At 45.0% G+C, this 17,357-nt stretch overlaps 1 protein-coding gene across 1 annotated transcript in view; it reads right to left on the bottom strand.

Annotated features, from left to right (window-relative positions):
* slc6a3 (solute carrier family 6 member 3) overlaps positions 1-17,357 on the bottom strand; it is a 114,177-nt gene that overhangs the window by 74,790 nt on the left and 22,030 nt on the right. Inside the window, exons 4-5 of the mRNA XM_078535273.1 lie at positions 15,028-15,166; positions 5,355-5,489 (exon numbers count right to left, since the gene is read on the bottom strand). Of these exons, the coding sequence (XP_078391399.1) occupies positions 5,355-5,489; positions 15,028-15,166 (274 nt within the window). The remainder of the gene's footprint in view (positions 1-5,354; positions 5,490-15,027; positions 15,167-17,357) is intronic.

Genomic DNA, 17,357 nt, shown 5'->3' with positions numbered 1-17,357 from the left:
CATGGTGAGAGTGGTAGAAAAGCAAAAGAAAATGAACACCTCCTTCCCTGACTTCACTGAACTCCCGCACTCACCAAATTCTCAGGTTTTCACTCAGTTTCCTCAGCTGCACTCGTTTGCCAACGCTGCACTAAAGAACCCTGTATTTAAAGTTAACTGAACTGGGGCTAGAGAACCAGATTCACCCAGTTAGCTAATTAGCTGCTCAGCTCTCACAGCAGAATGTGTTTACCCTGTCTAAACTGCAAGAAAGAACCCAGTCTACTTGCACAGTACTTTCCAGTTACTTGCTAATTACACACTAGATTAGATTTTAGGAACAAAATTTAAGAACAAAATTAACACTTTAAACTCCCCAACTCATTAAACTCTCAGGTTTGCATTCAATTTTCTCAGACACACTCGTTTGCCTAACTGCTTGCTGTGCCTGCATGCTAACTTCCTGTGTTTTTTTTATGAGCACACCCAAATCCTTCTGAGCATCAAGATTTACAAGTTCCACACCATTTAAAAAATATTCTGCTTTTCCATTCTTTTGGCCAAAGTGAATAATCTCACACTTCCCTACATTATACACTATTTGCCACCTTGATGCCCGCTTACTTAACCCGTACAAATCTCTTTGAAGCCCCTTTGTGTCCTCAAAGCTTGCATTCCCACCTAACTATGTATCATCAGCAAACTTAGATACATTACTCTCTGTCTCTTTATAAATAGCTGAGGCCCTAGCACTAACCATTGCAACAATCCACTAGTCACAGCCTGCCAACTTGAAAATTCCTGCATTTATGCCCACTGTTACAGACAGGAGAGTGTTTAATTTAAACAGCCCTGATTTCTCCACTCACCACCCGTCTGTAAACAGAAAAATGTTTTGATTTTGGTTTCCTCCTTTTTTGCGGTGGCATATTTCCCAACCCCTCTGTTTTGATATGATCCAATAATAATAGCCCACGGCAAACTCAAGATAGGGCAACTCAGAGGGGTAGTTTATTCGCACACACACGAACACGAGAGGAGAGGCACAACGAAGCCTCCCTTTTAACTCATATAATAAAAGAGGGATAGAAGAAGAAAGATTTACAGGGCAAAAACCACAGAATAAAAGAGGTATTGTTTCATGTGAGCCCAGAGTCCAGGATCAAAGTCCGATGGCAAATTCCTTCATAGCGGTCGGCAGGTTGAAGACTGATGCTGGATGATTCACTTCTATAATGGAGATGATTTTGATGATGAGAAAAGCACACAAAAAAATGAATTAGTCCTGTAGGTGCTGATACAGGAGTTGAGAGATTCCAGTGGAAACAGTGTAGATGGGGGGGTGGTAGGTATTCAAACCTGGAAAGAGCCCTTTTTCTGAGCTGCTGCTTGCTATATGGAAAATGGCAGACCGATTTGCAGTACAGCAAGATAGTGTTACAGGTTCCTCCAGGTAGGGATCATGTCACATGACTCCCACCTGTCCAGTTTGGCTTTGACAAATCCTTGTTAATGTCCCAACCATTAAGAATTCCAAAGGAGGTTGCAGGGTCCTTTGTCCTAGCAGACTGGAAGACTCCAGTGGCTTATGAAATATAGGTGGCCTTTGTAGAATTCCCTTTGGATTTGATCTCTGAAACCACACAGGTCATTAGCATCTTTTCAGAGATAATGAGGTGCCAGCTTCTCTGATACTGCCAGGAAGTTCCTTATGCTCAGGGTTACAGGCAGAAATGGCTTCAGCATTTTTAAAGTCTTTGTCCAGTTTTAAAATTTTAGGAAGTGGCCATGCCAGTATTATATATATAGTTCATAAACATATAGTGTGAGGTCTTAGCTCCATTACACCTACCTTTTTTTTCCTGTCCATTAACAAATCCTCTATTCATATTACCTTCCAACTTCATGAGCCTTTATCTAGCATATTAACCTTTTGTGGCACCTTATCAAATACCTTTTGGAAATCCAAATATACTACATCTACTGGTTCCCTTTTATCCATCCTACTAGTCACATCAAAAAACTCAAATAAATTTGTCAAACATGAATTCCCTTTCATAAAGCCATGTTGACTATGTCTGATTATACTATGATTTTTTAAGTACATTGTTAAGACTTCATTAATAATAGATTCCAGCACTTTCCTGATGACTGTCAGGCTAGCTGGCCTGTAGTTCCCTGTTTTCTCTCTCCCTCCTTTCTTGAATTGAAGTGTTATATTTGCTATCTTCCAATCTCCTGGGAACATTCCGGAATCTAGCGAATTTTGGAAAATCATATCCAACACATCCACTATCACTGCAGCTATCTCATTTAGAACCCTACGATGTAGGACTCAGGTCTTGAGAATCTGTCAGATTTTAGTCCCTTAAATTTCTTCAGTACTTTTTCTCTGCTGATGCTAATTACTTTAATTTCCTCACTTTTTAGCCCCCATGTTATCCTCTATTTCTAGTATGCTTAAGGTATTAGTAGAACTGCCTGAAAGCCTGCTGTCAAGGTCAAAGAGCATAAAGGAATCTGGCACCAATTTGGCTTTAGTCGGGCTTTGCACAGTCCTGGAGCCCATCCCTTCCAGCATGAAAGCGGAGGCCAACTCCATGAGGTCATTTGATGACCCGAGCATGGGTTAACATGCTTTTATTTTAACATTGTGATGGTCAAAAACATGATACAACCTCAGCACCCATTGTAGCACAAGCAGAAGCCATCAGACATCTGGGTGCTGCAGTGAAAACTCAGCTTGCTGCCATGGGAAATCAGACTGCTTTCATGTGAGCTCAGAATGCCACCATCATGGCTGCAGATACCAGTGATTCAGGGGTTTGCAGGTTGCCACGGCAATCTCTCCTCCAATCCACTACTAGAATTGCTGAGACGCTGCTCTCAGGAGTGTCAGTGGCTCTAGGGAGAATGCACCTTTCTCCCCTCGCATGAAGACTGTATTCATTCTTCCACCACTGCTGCTCTGCCAGTGCCCTTGCCAATACCTATCAGCCAGTCAGCTTAGACTGCTGCAACCCATGCCATGATGGTACAGTTCACAGCCAAGCCTTCCCGGCCTAAAGCAGCTCAAGGCCGTCCTGCAGGACCACCTTTCACCAGCCATGTTGCAGCCACTAGGATAGCCCTGGATAGGAACCCTAGACCAGGCAAAAGGTTCATGGAAAACAAGCACAAAGGGAAGGCACAAGAGTGAGTAGTTGACACTTCTATGCAAATGGCATGATTTGATGAAGTTTGGCTTGGAATGTTTATTTGGGATTGCTTTTATTTTAGCATTGTGATGAAGAGGGCATTGTGATGGTCAGTAACTGAGACATGGTAAGGTTCAGAATTGTTGGTGAAGGGGGATTGGGGTTGCATTTACTGGTATCGCATCCAGGTGAGTCAACCACAGACAGCAAGGGACTGTCTTGGGTTGCCTCCTTCCTTGCTCTACTGCTTCTTCTTCCTCATTCTCAGCTAGCTGACATATAGCTGATGACAATGAGTGCCCCCTCATGATGGTGAGCTTGTGCAGCTGGAACAGCAGGCCACCATGAATCCTGGCACACATTCTGTTGAGTACTGCAGGGCTCCTCCAGAGTGTCCAGGCAGCAGAAGTGTTTGTTCAGAATCACAATTGTCTGCTCTACCACATTTCATGCTTCCCACCTGTGTGTGGGTTGTGCATCAGAGTCAAGAGCTACGTCATCAAAAGATAGCCCTTGTCGCCTCGTAATTTTGCCTCTAATTTTGCATAATGGCTCCAATGTAGATTGCACAGTGGGCTATCGTAGAACAGAGGTATCATGACTGCTTTCAGGATACTGGACATTGACCTGCATGATCTGCTGGATTTGGTCAGAGACAAGCTGGACATTGAGGAAGTAGAATCCCTTCCTGTTGAGATACGTTTCAGTGTTGATATGCAGTGTCCACAAAACGATGTCCATAAAGTCAATGGCACCCTGCATCAGGGGGAAGCCGGCAATCCTAGTGACTGCATGCTCACATTGCCTGACTCTCTGGCAAGAGGAAATGAGATTAATTTAGCTTCCTTGGAATAGAGAGCCTCAGTGCTATAGTGGATGTAAAACTGAGAGATGCTGCTCCAGCTAAAAGGAACCAGATATATAAAAACTCGTGGCCACAGTTACCATAGGCACTAACAATGCTTGTCCTGCTCTGAGAGCATAATTGTGGCTGTAGGAGTTGGAAGATTTCAGTAAGGATTTCCTTGTGTCACGTCTGTCCATTTTTCCTCTAATATTGCAGTCTAAGGGGAATGCACACCATTGCACCCATGTCTGAGAGCAAGTGGTTTGTGCAGAATTGCTGAAGATAAGACAAAGTCCTTCAGTATGTGCCGCACACTGCCTGCAGACTTCCACAACTTTTAATGAATTTCAGAAGCCAGCAAACTCTTCTACAATCAAAGCAACAGCCAGTAGAAATCAATTAGTGATTAACATGAAAATGGTTGATGATCCCTTTAAATAGCAGTGGGAGAGGGGGTTTCCTGCTGCTGAACACAAACTAAGCTGTGTGAGGTTAAGAGAAGGCATGAGCTGAAGCACTGAGCTCCAAAATGGCAGTACTGGTGTCAAATCAGCTAGAAGCTGATTAACATCATGATCTACCAACTCTGCATATTTCCTGCACACACCAAAATGATCACTGGCATAGTTTGTACCAGAAGCATGCTTTCACAGAGTGGGCAACACTTTGGAGACAAAATGACACTCCTGGTCCAAAAAAGGCCACTAAGGAGCATAATTTTGCAGTTGTGCTATTTAATATATGGCTTGATAGTATCAACATATAGTTTAATATTGCTAGAAGTATTCACCCTCCATTATTTTTAGAACAATATAAACAACAGAGGATCCAGAGCAAAATCCTGCTAGCTTCAATGAATAATGTTAGTTGGATGAAACAATTTAATATAAATATGTTAAAGGTTGACACTCAATTTAAAGTAAAATAAATTTTAATAAGTTTATTTGGATGATAAGCTCATTAGCAAAACATTAACTTGTCTGTTGACTCTATAAATGCTGACATGCTGTGTCTTTCAGCTTTTTCTGTTTTTGTTTAAGATACTCTGCATTTATAGTGTTTTACTTGCTTTATTCAAACACATTTAGTGTTCTCCAAATTATTCATTTTTTATTATTCTTCTCCCAAATTAATTTTCTAATTGTTTTTGTTAATCTGCCAGGTGTTTAAAATGTAATAAATACAGGTTTTGGTACTTAAATACCATATGTTTTTATTACAGTATACATAATAAATCATGTGCACCCATATTTTAACTGGGGGAAAAGATCAGTGCCTCTTTTATAACTGGACACCACACAAACATTGAGACTGTGGTCTTAAAGACTTACTGAGGCTTTACGGAGACGTAAGAAGTCAACACTGAGATACGCTTTGATTCCATCTATTGCTCCAGGAAGAGTAACTCCACGAAGCAGCAAGATAGTGAGAACCACGTATGGCATAGTGGCAGTAATCCAGACGACCTGTTATATATTAAGGGAAAGCAAGTTGAATTTAACATTTTTGCACGTTTTATTGATTTCTATTGAACTGGGTTTCACCTACGTTGAAGCTTCAAAGCATTTAAAACAAGGATAAATTCAATGTTCATTAACACCTTCACTATATAAGCACAAAAGTCTCAAAAATAAATTTAATGTACAACTAGATATAAAGATAGTTGAACACAAACGTAGGAACACAGTAAGACATTTTGATCATACCTATGAAAAGCAGGTTTTCTGCATATGTTACAATTTCACTTCTTGTGACATTGATTTTTCATCTAATACCTAGGCATATAAAACACTATTTAATTGTGTCAAAATAATTTCAGAATTAATTTAGAAATACACAAAGTTTTACAAAGAGTATGTACCATCATGTGCAATGCACTTGTATGCTTTCTTTCATCTCCATACCCTGAGTTCAAATGCAGCCCACACTAATGGAATGAAAATAGTTGTTTGGATGAGCTGTTGGTGTCTGTTAGGCAGCTCTTTTTTTTATTCATTCATGGGATGTGGGCTTCGCTGGCTGGACCAACATTTATTGTCCATCCCTAGTTAGCCTTGAAAAGGTAGTGGTGAGCTGCCTTCTTGAACCGCTGCAGTTCATGTGGTATAGGGACACCCGCAGTGCTGTTAAGATGGGAGTTCCAGGGTTTTGACCCAGCGAAGGAACAACAATATATATTTACAAGTCAGGATGATGAGTGAATTGGAGGGGAATTTCCAGGTGGTGGTGTTCCCATCTATAGACTGCCCTTGTCCTTCTAGATGGTTGTGGTCGTGGGTTTGGTAGGTGCCGTCGAAGGTGCCTTGGTGAATTCCTGCAGTGCATCTTGTAGATGGTACACACTGCTGCTACTGTGCGTCGGCGGTGGAGGGAGTGAGTGTTTATGGATGGGGTGCCAATCAGGCGGACTGCTTTGTCCTGGATGGTGTCAAGTTTCCTGAGTGTTGTTGGAGCTGCACTCATCCAGGTAAGTGGGGAGTATTGCATGACACTCTTGACTTGTGCCTTGTAGATGCTGGACAGGCTTTGGGGAGTCAGGAGATGAGTTCCTCATCACAGGATTCCTAGCCTCTGACCTGCTCTTGTAGTCACAGTATTTATATGGCTAGTCCAGTTCAGTTTCTGGTCAATAGTAACTCCCAGGATGTTGATAGTGGGGGTTTCAGTGATGGTAATGCTATTGAACATCAAGGGGCGATGGTTAGATTCTCTTTTGTTGGAGATGGTCATTGCCTGGCACTTGTGTTGCATTACTTGCCACTTGTCAGCCCAAGCCTGGGTATTGTCCAGGTCTGACTATATTTGGACATGGACTGCTTCAGTATCTGAAGAGTCACGAATGGTGCTGAACATTGTGCAATCATCAGCGAACATCCCCACTTCTGACCTCATGATGGAAAGAAGGTCATTGATGAAGCAGCTGAAGATGGTTGGGCTGAGGACACTACCCTGAGGAACTCCTGCAGTGATGCCCTGGAGCTTAGGTGACTGACCTCCAACAATCACAACCATCTTCCTTTTTGCTAGGTATGGCTCCAACCAGTGGAGAATTTTCCCCTTGATTCCCATTGACTCTAGTTTTGCTAGGGCTCCTTGATGCCACACTTGGTCAAATGCAGCTTTGATGCCAAGAGCAGTCACTCTCACCTCACCTCAGGAGTTCAGCTCTTTTGTTCATGTTTGAACCAAGGCTGTAATGAGGTCAGGATCTGAGTGGCCTTGGCAAAACCCAAACTGGCATCGTGAGCAAGTTATTGCAAAGCAAGTGCCGCTTGCTAGCACTGTTGATGACCCCTTCCATTACTTTACTGATGATCAAAAGTAGACTGAAGGGGCGGTAATTGGCCAGGTTGGATTTGTCCTGCTTGTTGTGTACAGGAAATACCTGGGCAATTTTTCACATAACTGGGTTGATGTCAGTGTTGCAGCTGTACTGGAGCAGCTTTGTTAGGGGTGCAACAAGTTCTGGAGCACAAGTCTTCAGTACTATTGCCGGAATATTGTCAGGGCCCATAGCCTTTGCAGTATCCAATGCCTTCAGCCATTTCTTGATATCATGTGGAGTGAATTGAATTGGCTGAAGACTGGCATCTGTGATGTTGGGGACTTCCGGAGGAGGCCAAGATGGATCACCCATTCGGCACTTCTGGCTGAAGATTGTAGCAAATGCTTGAGCCTTATCTTTTGCACTGATGAATTCCAGTCAGCTTGCCCCACTGGTAGCAGTCCAAAGGTAAGTCTTTGGAGTGGGTGCAGTGGCAGCGAGGGGATGACCAATCAGAACGCTGTGGTGTTGGGGGATGCATTCTTGCTCATCACGGCAATGTCTATTAAAGAATTCTTCTTCTTCAAAGTTAATCTTTTGGTGGCAGCCATTGAAGAAGCCAGAGTGCAGCAGGCCCACTCCCTGCTCTGCTTTCTGATGCCCAATTTCCTAGAAGAGGGTGAAAATATGAGCTAGGCCCCTTGTTTATCTCTAAGGCTCTAAAGCCTGTTTTCAATGCCAGCCAGGGTTGGTTGTTGGCTTTCTGTCCACAAAATGAATTAAAGAACAGGAAAGTACATTCTTCACTCCAGGTGAGTTGTAGGAGGCCTACAGTGAGAAATAGTCTAGCGCCAAGAGGCGGAATCATCCCAGATTTGCACTAAGTGTGGTAGTGGGCGGGTAAAAATGACGTTTAACCCACCAGCTGCAATGGCAGCTTTTCACGCCGTTTCGTCCCAAACCTGCTGCATTAATTATGCATTCCCGGGAAATATGCTATTTGCATGGCGGTCGGGCTCTCATTCGCACCATATTTAAAGTGCAGCCATGTGTACAACTCAGTGCTTCTAGGCCAGGACTGCTGCACAGCAGACAGGACAGCTCCGAAAGGCAAAAAGACTGTGGTACCCTGGTTTAGTGACGTGTTTCTCGAGCGCCTTTTGGAAGCAGGACGTGGAGGCCACCGTGATGTCCTCTACCCCCGCTCTGGCCACAGGAGGGGCAGCAGGATCACCAATCCTGCATGGGAGGCAGTGACTGTGGTGGTCAGTGCCACCGCTCTGGTAAAGGGGACAGCCACCCAGTGCCGAAAGAGGATGAATGATCTCCTTTGTTCCACCAGGATAAGTTACTCTTCTCATCACTCTCAAATCTCACACTCTCAAACCCATCATACATTCACAGGGCTCTCACTCACTGCCAGTTCAAGGGACATCACCATTCACTCTCTCACACACACCTTCATTGTCCTCATCCCATCAATGGCACCACTCACCATCCGCACAGGTCAAGAATACTTATCATCTGACCTGGCAAGCATCCTGCTTACACTTTCTCCATCTGTATTCATGCAGGACAAGCTGGCACACAACAAGAGGGAGAGGTCACAGAGTGGTGGAGGATTGCCTGATATCAAGGTTCTCACGGACTTTGAAAATAGAGCCATCCAGCTGGCCAATGGGAATCTGGACCGGTCCTGTGCTGATGGTGTGGTTGGCGCTGCTCTACCAAGTGAGGATCCAACAGTGTAACATCCATCAGAGAACTGTGCTGTGAGTGGTATGCCCTGTTCCGCAATCCCCTGCCATGTACTAATTCTCTCTCCTTGCTTTCGCAGGTGTATCTGCCAAACAGCCGACAGATTCCACAACCCAGGGCCTCCAATCAAGCCCCGAGGAAACCTCTGAAGAGGAATCTGAAGGCATCCTCCCTGAAGTCCCGTCACAGCGCTCACCCACACCCTCCACCAGTGCAGAGACACACACCTTGGTGGAATCTAGCATTAGAGTAGCCTGGGGATCACAATCTGGTGAGCACATTGCACTTTCTGATCCACAGCAGGTGGTGGCAGTTCCTTACCAGATCCCCAGAACTCGGAGGACTTCTGGAGGCCAGAAATTTGCTGAATACAAGTCAGATCCTCTGGGCTTGGTCATACCTCAGTTGCTGGAGCTGCAAAGGCAAGCTCAGGAACATCAGGAAGGGATGTCCACTGCACTCCTCAGATTGTAAGGCATGATGGAGGAGTCCGTCTGCCTTCAGGCTGAGGTGATAACGCTGGCATCACAACGCACCGAGGCCAACTCTGACAGGATGGCGGTCACCATGGAGACTTTGGTCCAGGACATCAGTCCTACACTGCTGCATGGGCTGAACTCCATCACTGACATCATAGTTGGCTTCCAACAGTGTGTACATGAGAGGGGTGCGGATAGCTCGATCTCACTCTAGCATCCCCTTCTCCTCAAGGAGTCAACAAGGGGAATCGGGCACCCATAGGGAGGAGGATCAGCAGGTGCACACTGTGTGGCCATCCAACCAGGTGACTCCGGGAGTGTGCCCCCATCTGAATCCCTTCTTCCTGTGACCCCAGCAGCTCCTGCTCCACAAGTAAAGGAGGGTGTCACTGCCATGTGCAGGACCCCCAAAGCAGGCTGGAGCCCTCTGGGTTTGGCCCTTCAAAGGACGCCTGTCAAGGACATCACAGACAGGGTGTAGCAGTCAGCAGGCTGCCTCCACCTCCGCTGTGGATGTCAGGGGAGCACCAAGATGTAGCAGCAGGGTTAGGAAGGTTAAGAAGATGGAACTCTTTTGTTACAAACCAAATAAGCTAAATTAACAAATCAAAGGACAAAGTAAAAGGCAGCCCCTTAAAGGGAAACTGCAAAAACAAAAGATTGAATTTGAAGGAAACTTATAACATCAAATCAAAATATGATTAAAGGGGTCAATAAAACACCCCAGTCCCCACGGTGCCCACCAAGCACGGAAGGCCTCGAAGGTGCCAGTGGGCACCATGTGCTCCCTCTCCAGGGATACCCGGCCACGAATGTAGTCGCAGAAGATGGCAGACAGTCGGGTCAGATGACCCCCTTGATCTCCCGCTGCCTGGATCTGTTGGAACTTGGCCAGACCCAGGAGCAGGTTCACGAGGAGGTCCTCCTCCTTCCCGGCCCCCCTCCGCACCGGGTGCCCGTAGATCAGGAGCGTGGGACTGAAGTGCAAACAAAACAACAGTAAAAGGCTTTTTAAATAACTGAAAAGGGGGTGCAGCCTATAACACCCTATATAAACATGGTCCACGGACTCCACAAGGCCACAAAAGACGCAGGCACCTTGGGCGTACATGAACCGACACATACTACGGTTGTATGGGCCTGTTGCATGCAACACCCTCCACACCAGGTTCCCAAGGGTAAGGGGGAGGACTCCTGTGTAGAGAGCCCTCCACTGAGAACCTCCGCCACCGTACAGCAACAAGGCACAAGGTTAAGAAGATGTAACTCCTTGTTGCAAATCAAATAAACTATATTAACAAAATCAGGGACAAAGTAAAAGGCAGCCTCTTAAAGGGCAACTGCAAATACAAAAGACAAAATTTAAAGGAAACTTATAACAGTAAATCAAAATGTGATTAAGGGGGTCTATAAAACACCTCAGCCCCTGCGGTGCCCGTCAAGCACAGAAGGCCTTGATGGTGCCGGTAGACACCGCATGCTCCCTCTCCAGGGACACCCAGCCACGAAAACAGCCGCAGAAGAAAGGCAGACAGCCAGGCTGGACAACCCCCTCAATCGCCCGCTGCCTGGATCAGTTGATGGCTAATGTGGCTATGCCCAGGAGCAGGTTCACGAGGGGGGCATCCTCCCTCCCGGCCCCCCTCCGCACCGGGTGCCCATAGATCAGGTGCGTGGGACTGAAGTGCAAACAAAACAAAAGTGAAAGGTTTTTCAAATAACTGAAAAGGGGGTGCAGCCTATAATACCCTATATAAACATGGTCCATGGACTCCAGAAGGCCACAAAAGACGCAGGCACCTTGGGAGCCTGTGAACCGACACACCTGCAGTTGTATGGGACTGTTGTGTGTAACACCCTCCAACCCAGATCCCCGATGGAAAGAGGAAGGACACCCCCATGGAGGGCCCTCCACCGCTGGATGGCAACAAGGCACAAAGTTAAGAAGATGTAACTCTTTTGTTCCAACACAAAGGGCAGGATTTTTGGGTCGTCAGGTGGGTGCGGTGGGTGGGCCCAGGGGTGGCCGGGAAGAGGGCCGCTGCCCGCAAATGGCTCCCAGCCGCAATTTCACGCTGGCCAATTAACAGGCAGCCAGCGTGAATCGCACGCTGAAAGGCCCAGCGCTGCCGGGGTGGGGGCGGGAGGATGGCGACTGTTGACGTCTGCCCGGGCGGGGGGGAGCCTGCATTGGGGAGTTGAAGAATATTAAACCATGAAATGAAGATTTGGAAATGAAGGAAAAATTGTCTACACATTTGACTCCCTTACATGAACATACAGATTATAAAATATTCAAAATCTGTCAAAATATTATATTTTTAAAATTAATATCAGAAACCTCATCCTGCCCGTGGATGAGGTTTCCTCAAAAACCCAAAGGCCGCCGGGCCGATTTGCCCGCCCGCTAATCGTAATGTTGGACGAGCAGCGTAAAATCCCATTTAATTAATACATTAATGCCCTTAATAGGCCTCTTAATTGTTGGTGGGTGCGCTGCTGACCCTCGCACATGCCCATCGACCGAAATATCGCGTGAGTGCACAATGATATTGGAACTCTCGCTCGACGTCATAGTGTGCTATTTACACCCAGTTGGCCAGGTGTGCGCCCGCCTGCGGGATGTAAAATACTGCCCAAATAAACTAAATTAACAACATCAGGGACAAAGTAAAAGGCAGCCACTTTAAGGGAAACTGCAAAAAGAAAAGACAAAATTCAAAGGGAACTTACAAACGTTAAATCAAAATGTGATTAAAGGGGTCGATAAAACACTCCAGTCCCCGCGGTGCCCACCGAGCACGGAAGGCCTCAAGGGTGCCAGCACACACCGCGTGCTCCCTCTCCAGGGACACTCGGCCGCAAACATAGCCACGGAAGAGGGGCATACAGTCGGGTCGGATGACCCCCTCGATCGCCCACTGCCTGGACCTGTTAATGGCCAACTTGGCCAGGAGCAGGTTCACGAGGAGGTCCTCCTCCTTCCCGGCCCCCTCCGCACTGGGTGCCCGTAGATCAGGAACATAGGACTGAAGTGCAAACAAAACGAAAACAAAGGTTTTTTCAAGTAAATAAAAAGGGGGTGCAGCCTACAACAACTTACAAAAGCGTGGTCCATGGACTCCACAAGGCCGCAAAAAACACAGGTATCTTGGGAGTCCGTAAACCGACACATCCTATGATTGTATGGGACTGCTGCGTGCCACACCCTCCACCCCCGTAGAGGGCCCCCCACTGGGGATCTCCACCCCGGACAGCAACAAAGCACAAGGTTAATAAGATGTAACTCTTTTGAGTCAAACAATTAAACTAAATTAACAAAATCACAGATAAAGTAAAAGGCAGGCCCTTAAAGGGAAACTGCAAAAACAAAAGACAAAATGCAAAGGAAACTTACCAACATTAAATCAAAATATGATTAAAGGGATTGATAAAACACCCCAGTCCCCCCCCACTGCCCACCAAGAATGGAAGGCGTCGACAGTGCCGGCAGACACCGCATGCTCTCTCTCCAGGGACACCCGGCTGTGAACATGGCCACAGAAGAAGGGCAGACAGTCAGGTTGGACGAGTCCCTCAATCACCCGCTGCCTGGACCTGTTAATGGCCAACTTGGTCAGGCCCAAGAGCAGGTTCACCAAGAGATCCTCCTCCCTTCCGGCCCCCCTCTGCACCAGGTGCCCATAGATCAGGGGCGTGGGACTGAAATGAAAACAAAACAGTAAAAGGTTTTTCAAGAAGCTAAAAAGACGGTGCAGCCTACAACAACCAACATACAAGTGGTCCTTGCCCCTGAGGAGCCATCCCCGCAGCCTCTGTGGACACTGGAAGACGTCAGGGATCTGAGACCTACTGAGAATGTAGGAGTCGTAGACACTCACTGAAAACCGTGCACAGACCTGCAGGATGCGTTTGTGGTGGTCACACACCAGCTGCACGTTCAGTGAGTGGAATCTCTTGCGGTTGACATAGTTGACTGCATGTTGCAATGGAGACCTGAGCGCCACGTGAGTGAGGGTGATGGCACCCTGCACCTGTGGGAAACCCGAGATCTGGACAAATCCAATCGCTCTTGCATTCTGACTTTCCTGGTCCTGGGCGAAATGTACAAAGTTGTGTGCCCTTGTAAAGATGGCATCCCTGACCTCATGGATGCATTTTTGGGTGGAGGCTTGTGATATCCCACAGAGGTCGCCTGTGGAGCCCTGAACAGAGCCACTGGGATAAAAATTGAGCACCATGGTCACTTTCACAGCCATAGGCAGTGGATGCCCTCCATGCCCCCGTGGCGCCAAATCCTGCAGTAAGTGGCAGTTGTGACCGACCAGGTCCCTAGACATGCACAATATTTGGCAACACTGGTTTTGGTCATCTGCAGGCGCCAAGTGCATGTTTTATATATGCTGCTGTGAAACAAGTTGCTGTGGGCGGGCGATCCAGCGGGGTTTGGGGAGGGATGATTCCAGCGGACTGGCCTTATAATGATATGCAGGTGTATTACAATGAGGTTCCTGACGTCCGAATGTGGGAAACGTGGCCTGCCATCAATGGGCTGAGTGGACAATCAATCGCAAACTGGTTTCCTGACATAGTGAAACCAATTTCTGGCCTTCTCGCCATATTGTCGGTTTACGCTGCCGAACATGCCCAACACCAGCGGGCACGGAAAATTCCACCCAAGGTCTCCATAAGATTGAGTCAGTTAGAATCAAAGAAAGAGTTGATCAGAAAAGTGAACATTTAAGTTACTAAATGTGGCAATATGATGTGTGACATTATTTTCTTTTCTGAGGAAATGAAATCAAAAATGATGAGATTTACTGCTCTGCTCATTCACTTAAAAATTGTAAATTAAATCAGTTTTTGATTTATTTTTTGCTTCATCTCATTAAATATTAATCAATGTGACTATCAAGTGAAATTTTTTTACCCAATACACATATCCAGGTTTTCATTGTTTCACCTTGAGACATTCTATCATAGGACAAGATTTTGGCTAGTTATGATAATCTCCTCATTCATGGATAAAATTAACCACTCTTGAAATAGGGTAGGAGAATGTCAGAGGCAAAAGCCAATACCACCAATTCTTAACAATTAACAAAGCTTAACATCTTTAATAATCTTAAATTCTGAGAAGCAATCCCAATGTTAGTGTATACTAATATGACCTAGCATTAATTATTTACTTGTTAAAGCTAACAATCTTGAATCTGGCTCCCAATGTGGACTTCTGTAATATTGATCGAACTTTATTAAGAATCAGTGAGAATGCAACTGGGCTGGATTCAAGCCTCCACAGAGAAACAAATATTAAGGCTGGCAACTTCATATTTAAAGTTACTTGTTTTGATTATCTAAACAGAAACATGAATGCCTTTATTTAGAAATAAAAATATATACAATTCAATTTTTGTTTTTTTTGCATTGGCGGAACCACCGTTAAATCTGCTGGTCTGTATGGCTCATTGTTGTTAGAATTTAACAGAATAGTGGGATAACCTTGCCAGAAGTTCGAACTCCCTTCCACAGGCTGAAGTAAAGGATGATAATAACCACAAATAAACAGCAGGTGAGCTGCCACCTGGGCTTGCCAATGTCATGGATCCCGACACTTTCATGAAGGTTAAGAACACCACGTCTGTTTAGAAACAAAAATTAAAAAAAATACTTACTTAGACAAGAATTGTTTTTAACTTTTTGGTTCACTAATAGACTTCTCTTAATACCATAGATTTACTTTGCATTATAATTTACATTATTATTGTAGTACCAGTATACATACAAAAATTGCTATTGTCCTCTTTAATGAAGCTGGATACACTACTGATGAACCAGTATGGAAATTTACCAGATTATTTCTAGGGTAACTAATAGAGATCCTATATAACCTAATAGCCAAGAGAAAATATCAATACCTTTTAATCAATCGGTTTTCAGTACCACACAAAAGAGTCATAGAGTCATTACGGCACAGAAGGGGGCTATGCAGCCCTTTGTATCCATGCCTGCTCTCTGTAGAGCAATCCATTCCCCCAATCTATCCCCTTAACCCTGCAGGTTTATTTCTCACAAGTGTCCATCAGATTTCATTTTAAATCATTCATAATTAACGCTTCCGCTGATCTGGTAGGCAGCAAGTTCCAGGTTATTTCAAATTACTGTGTAAAAAAAGTTCTTCCTCGCATCCTCCCTGCATCACTTGCCCAAAACCTTAAATCTGTGCCCCTTAGATCTTGTACCATTAGCTAATGGGAAAGGCTTTTCTCTGGTTACCTTATCTAAACTTCACATACTCATGTATACTTCTATCAAATCTCCCTTCAATCACCTTTGCACCAAGAAGAATGCCCCATCTTCTCCTTATTGTTAAAATCCCTTATTCATGGAACAATTCTGGTAAATCTCCTGCACCCTCTTTAGGCCCCTCACATCCTTGCTAAAGTGCGAGGACCAGAACTGGATGCGATACTCTAGTGGTGGCCTAAGTTGGGGAGGATTTGAACTAATATAGCAGGGGTGTGGGAGCCAGGAAAAATAAGGAGCAAGGGAATTGGAAGAGACAGATAGCACAAGAGTAGGAAATATTATTATATTAGGTGGAGTCAGAGTAAGAGGGAATTAAAAAAGATCTAAATTAAGTTCACCATGCAATGTGTGGAGAATGGTAAATAAGGTTGATGAGCTGCAGACGCAGATAGCCATGGGGGGATATGATGTTGTGGTGACAACAGAGATCTGGCTCAAAAGAGGGCAGGGCTGGGTACTAAATATTCCTGGATACAAGGTGTACAGGAAAGAGAGGGAAGGAAAGAAAGGATGTACTTAAGGAGAACATTACAGTGCTGGAAAATGAGAATGTCCTCAAAGGGTCAAAGACAAAATCTATCTGATTAGAGCCAATAAAAAATAGAGGGACTATTACACTACTAGGTGTGTTCTATAGGCCACATCTAGTGGAAAATGTATCAAGGGGCATATTTGCAAACAAATTACAGAGAGGTGCAAGAACTATATAGTTATAATGGGAAACTTTAATCATGCTAACATAGACTGGAATGGTAATACAGTAGCATTACTATCAGTAAAGAGGGGGAACAGTTTATTATTTGTGTTCAGGAGAATTTTCTACATTAGTATTTTCTGGCCCAATGAGGAAGGAGGCATTGCTGGATCTGGTTCTGGGGAATACGGTGGGTCAAGTGGATCAAATGTTAATGGGGGATCATTTAGAGGACAGTGATCATACATCATAAGATTTAGGATAACTATGGAAAAGGACAAGGAGCAATCCGAAGTGAAAATAATTGACTGGGGGAGGGCCAAATTCAGTGGGGTGATAACAAATCTGGCCCAGGTAAAATTGGAATCAAAGATTGGCAGGAAAACTGTAACAGAACAATGGGCTGTATTCAAAGAGGAGATAGTTTGAGTGCGGCTGAAGTACATTCCCATGAGGGGAAAGTTAGGACAGAAAAATTTAGAGCTTTCTGGATGGCGACAATGATAGAGAATAAGGTAAAGCAGAAAAACCATGCGTATGACAGATGTCAGTTAGATGGTACAATTGAGAATCAGGCAGAATATAGAAAGTTCAGAGAGGAAGTGAAAAAAGAAATGAGAAGCAAAGGAGAGTTTGAGAACAATCATAGCCATAACAGCACAGAAGGAGGCCATTCAGCCCATCAAGTTCATGCTGGCTCTCTGTAGAGCATCCTATCAGTCCCATTCCTTCTGTAACCCTACAAGTTTATTTCTCTCAAGTGCCCACCCAATTTCCTTTTGAAATCATTCATCATTTCTACTTCCACCACCGTTATACACAGAGAGTT

Source organism: Cetorhinus maximus, chromosome 3 (assembly GCF_964194155.1).
Source record: "Cetorhinus maximus chromosome 3, sCetMax3.hap1.1, whole genome shotgun sequence".
In the NCBI taxonomy this organism is placed as follows: domain Eukaryota; kingdom Metazoa; phylum Chordata; class Chondrichthyes; order Lamniformes; family Cetorhinidae; genus Cetorhinus; species Cetorhinus maximus.
Note: the sequence above shows the minus strand (reverse complement) of the source record. Positions and strands in the feature narration are given on the sequence as shown.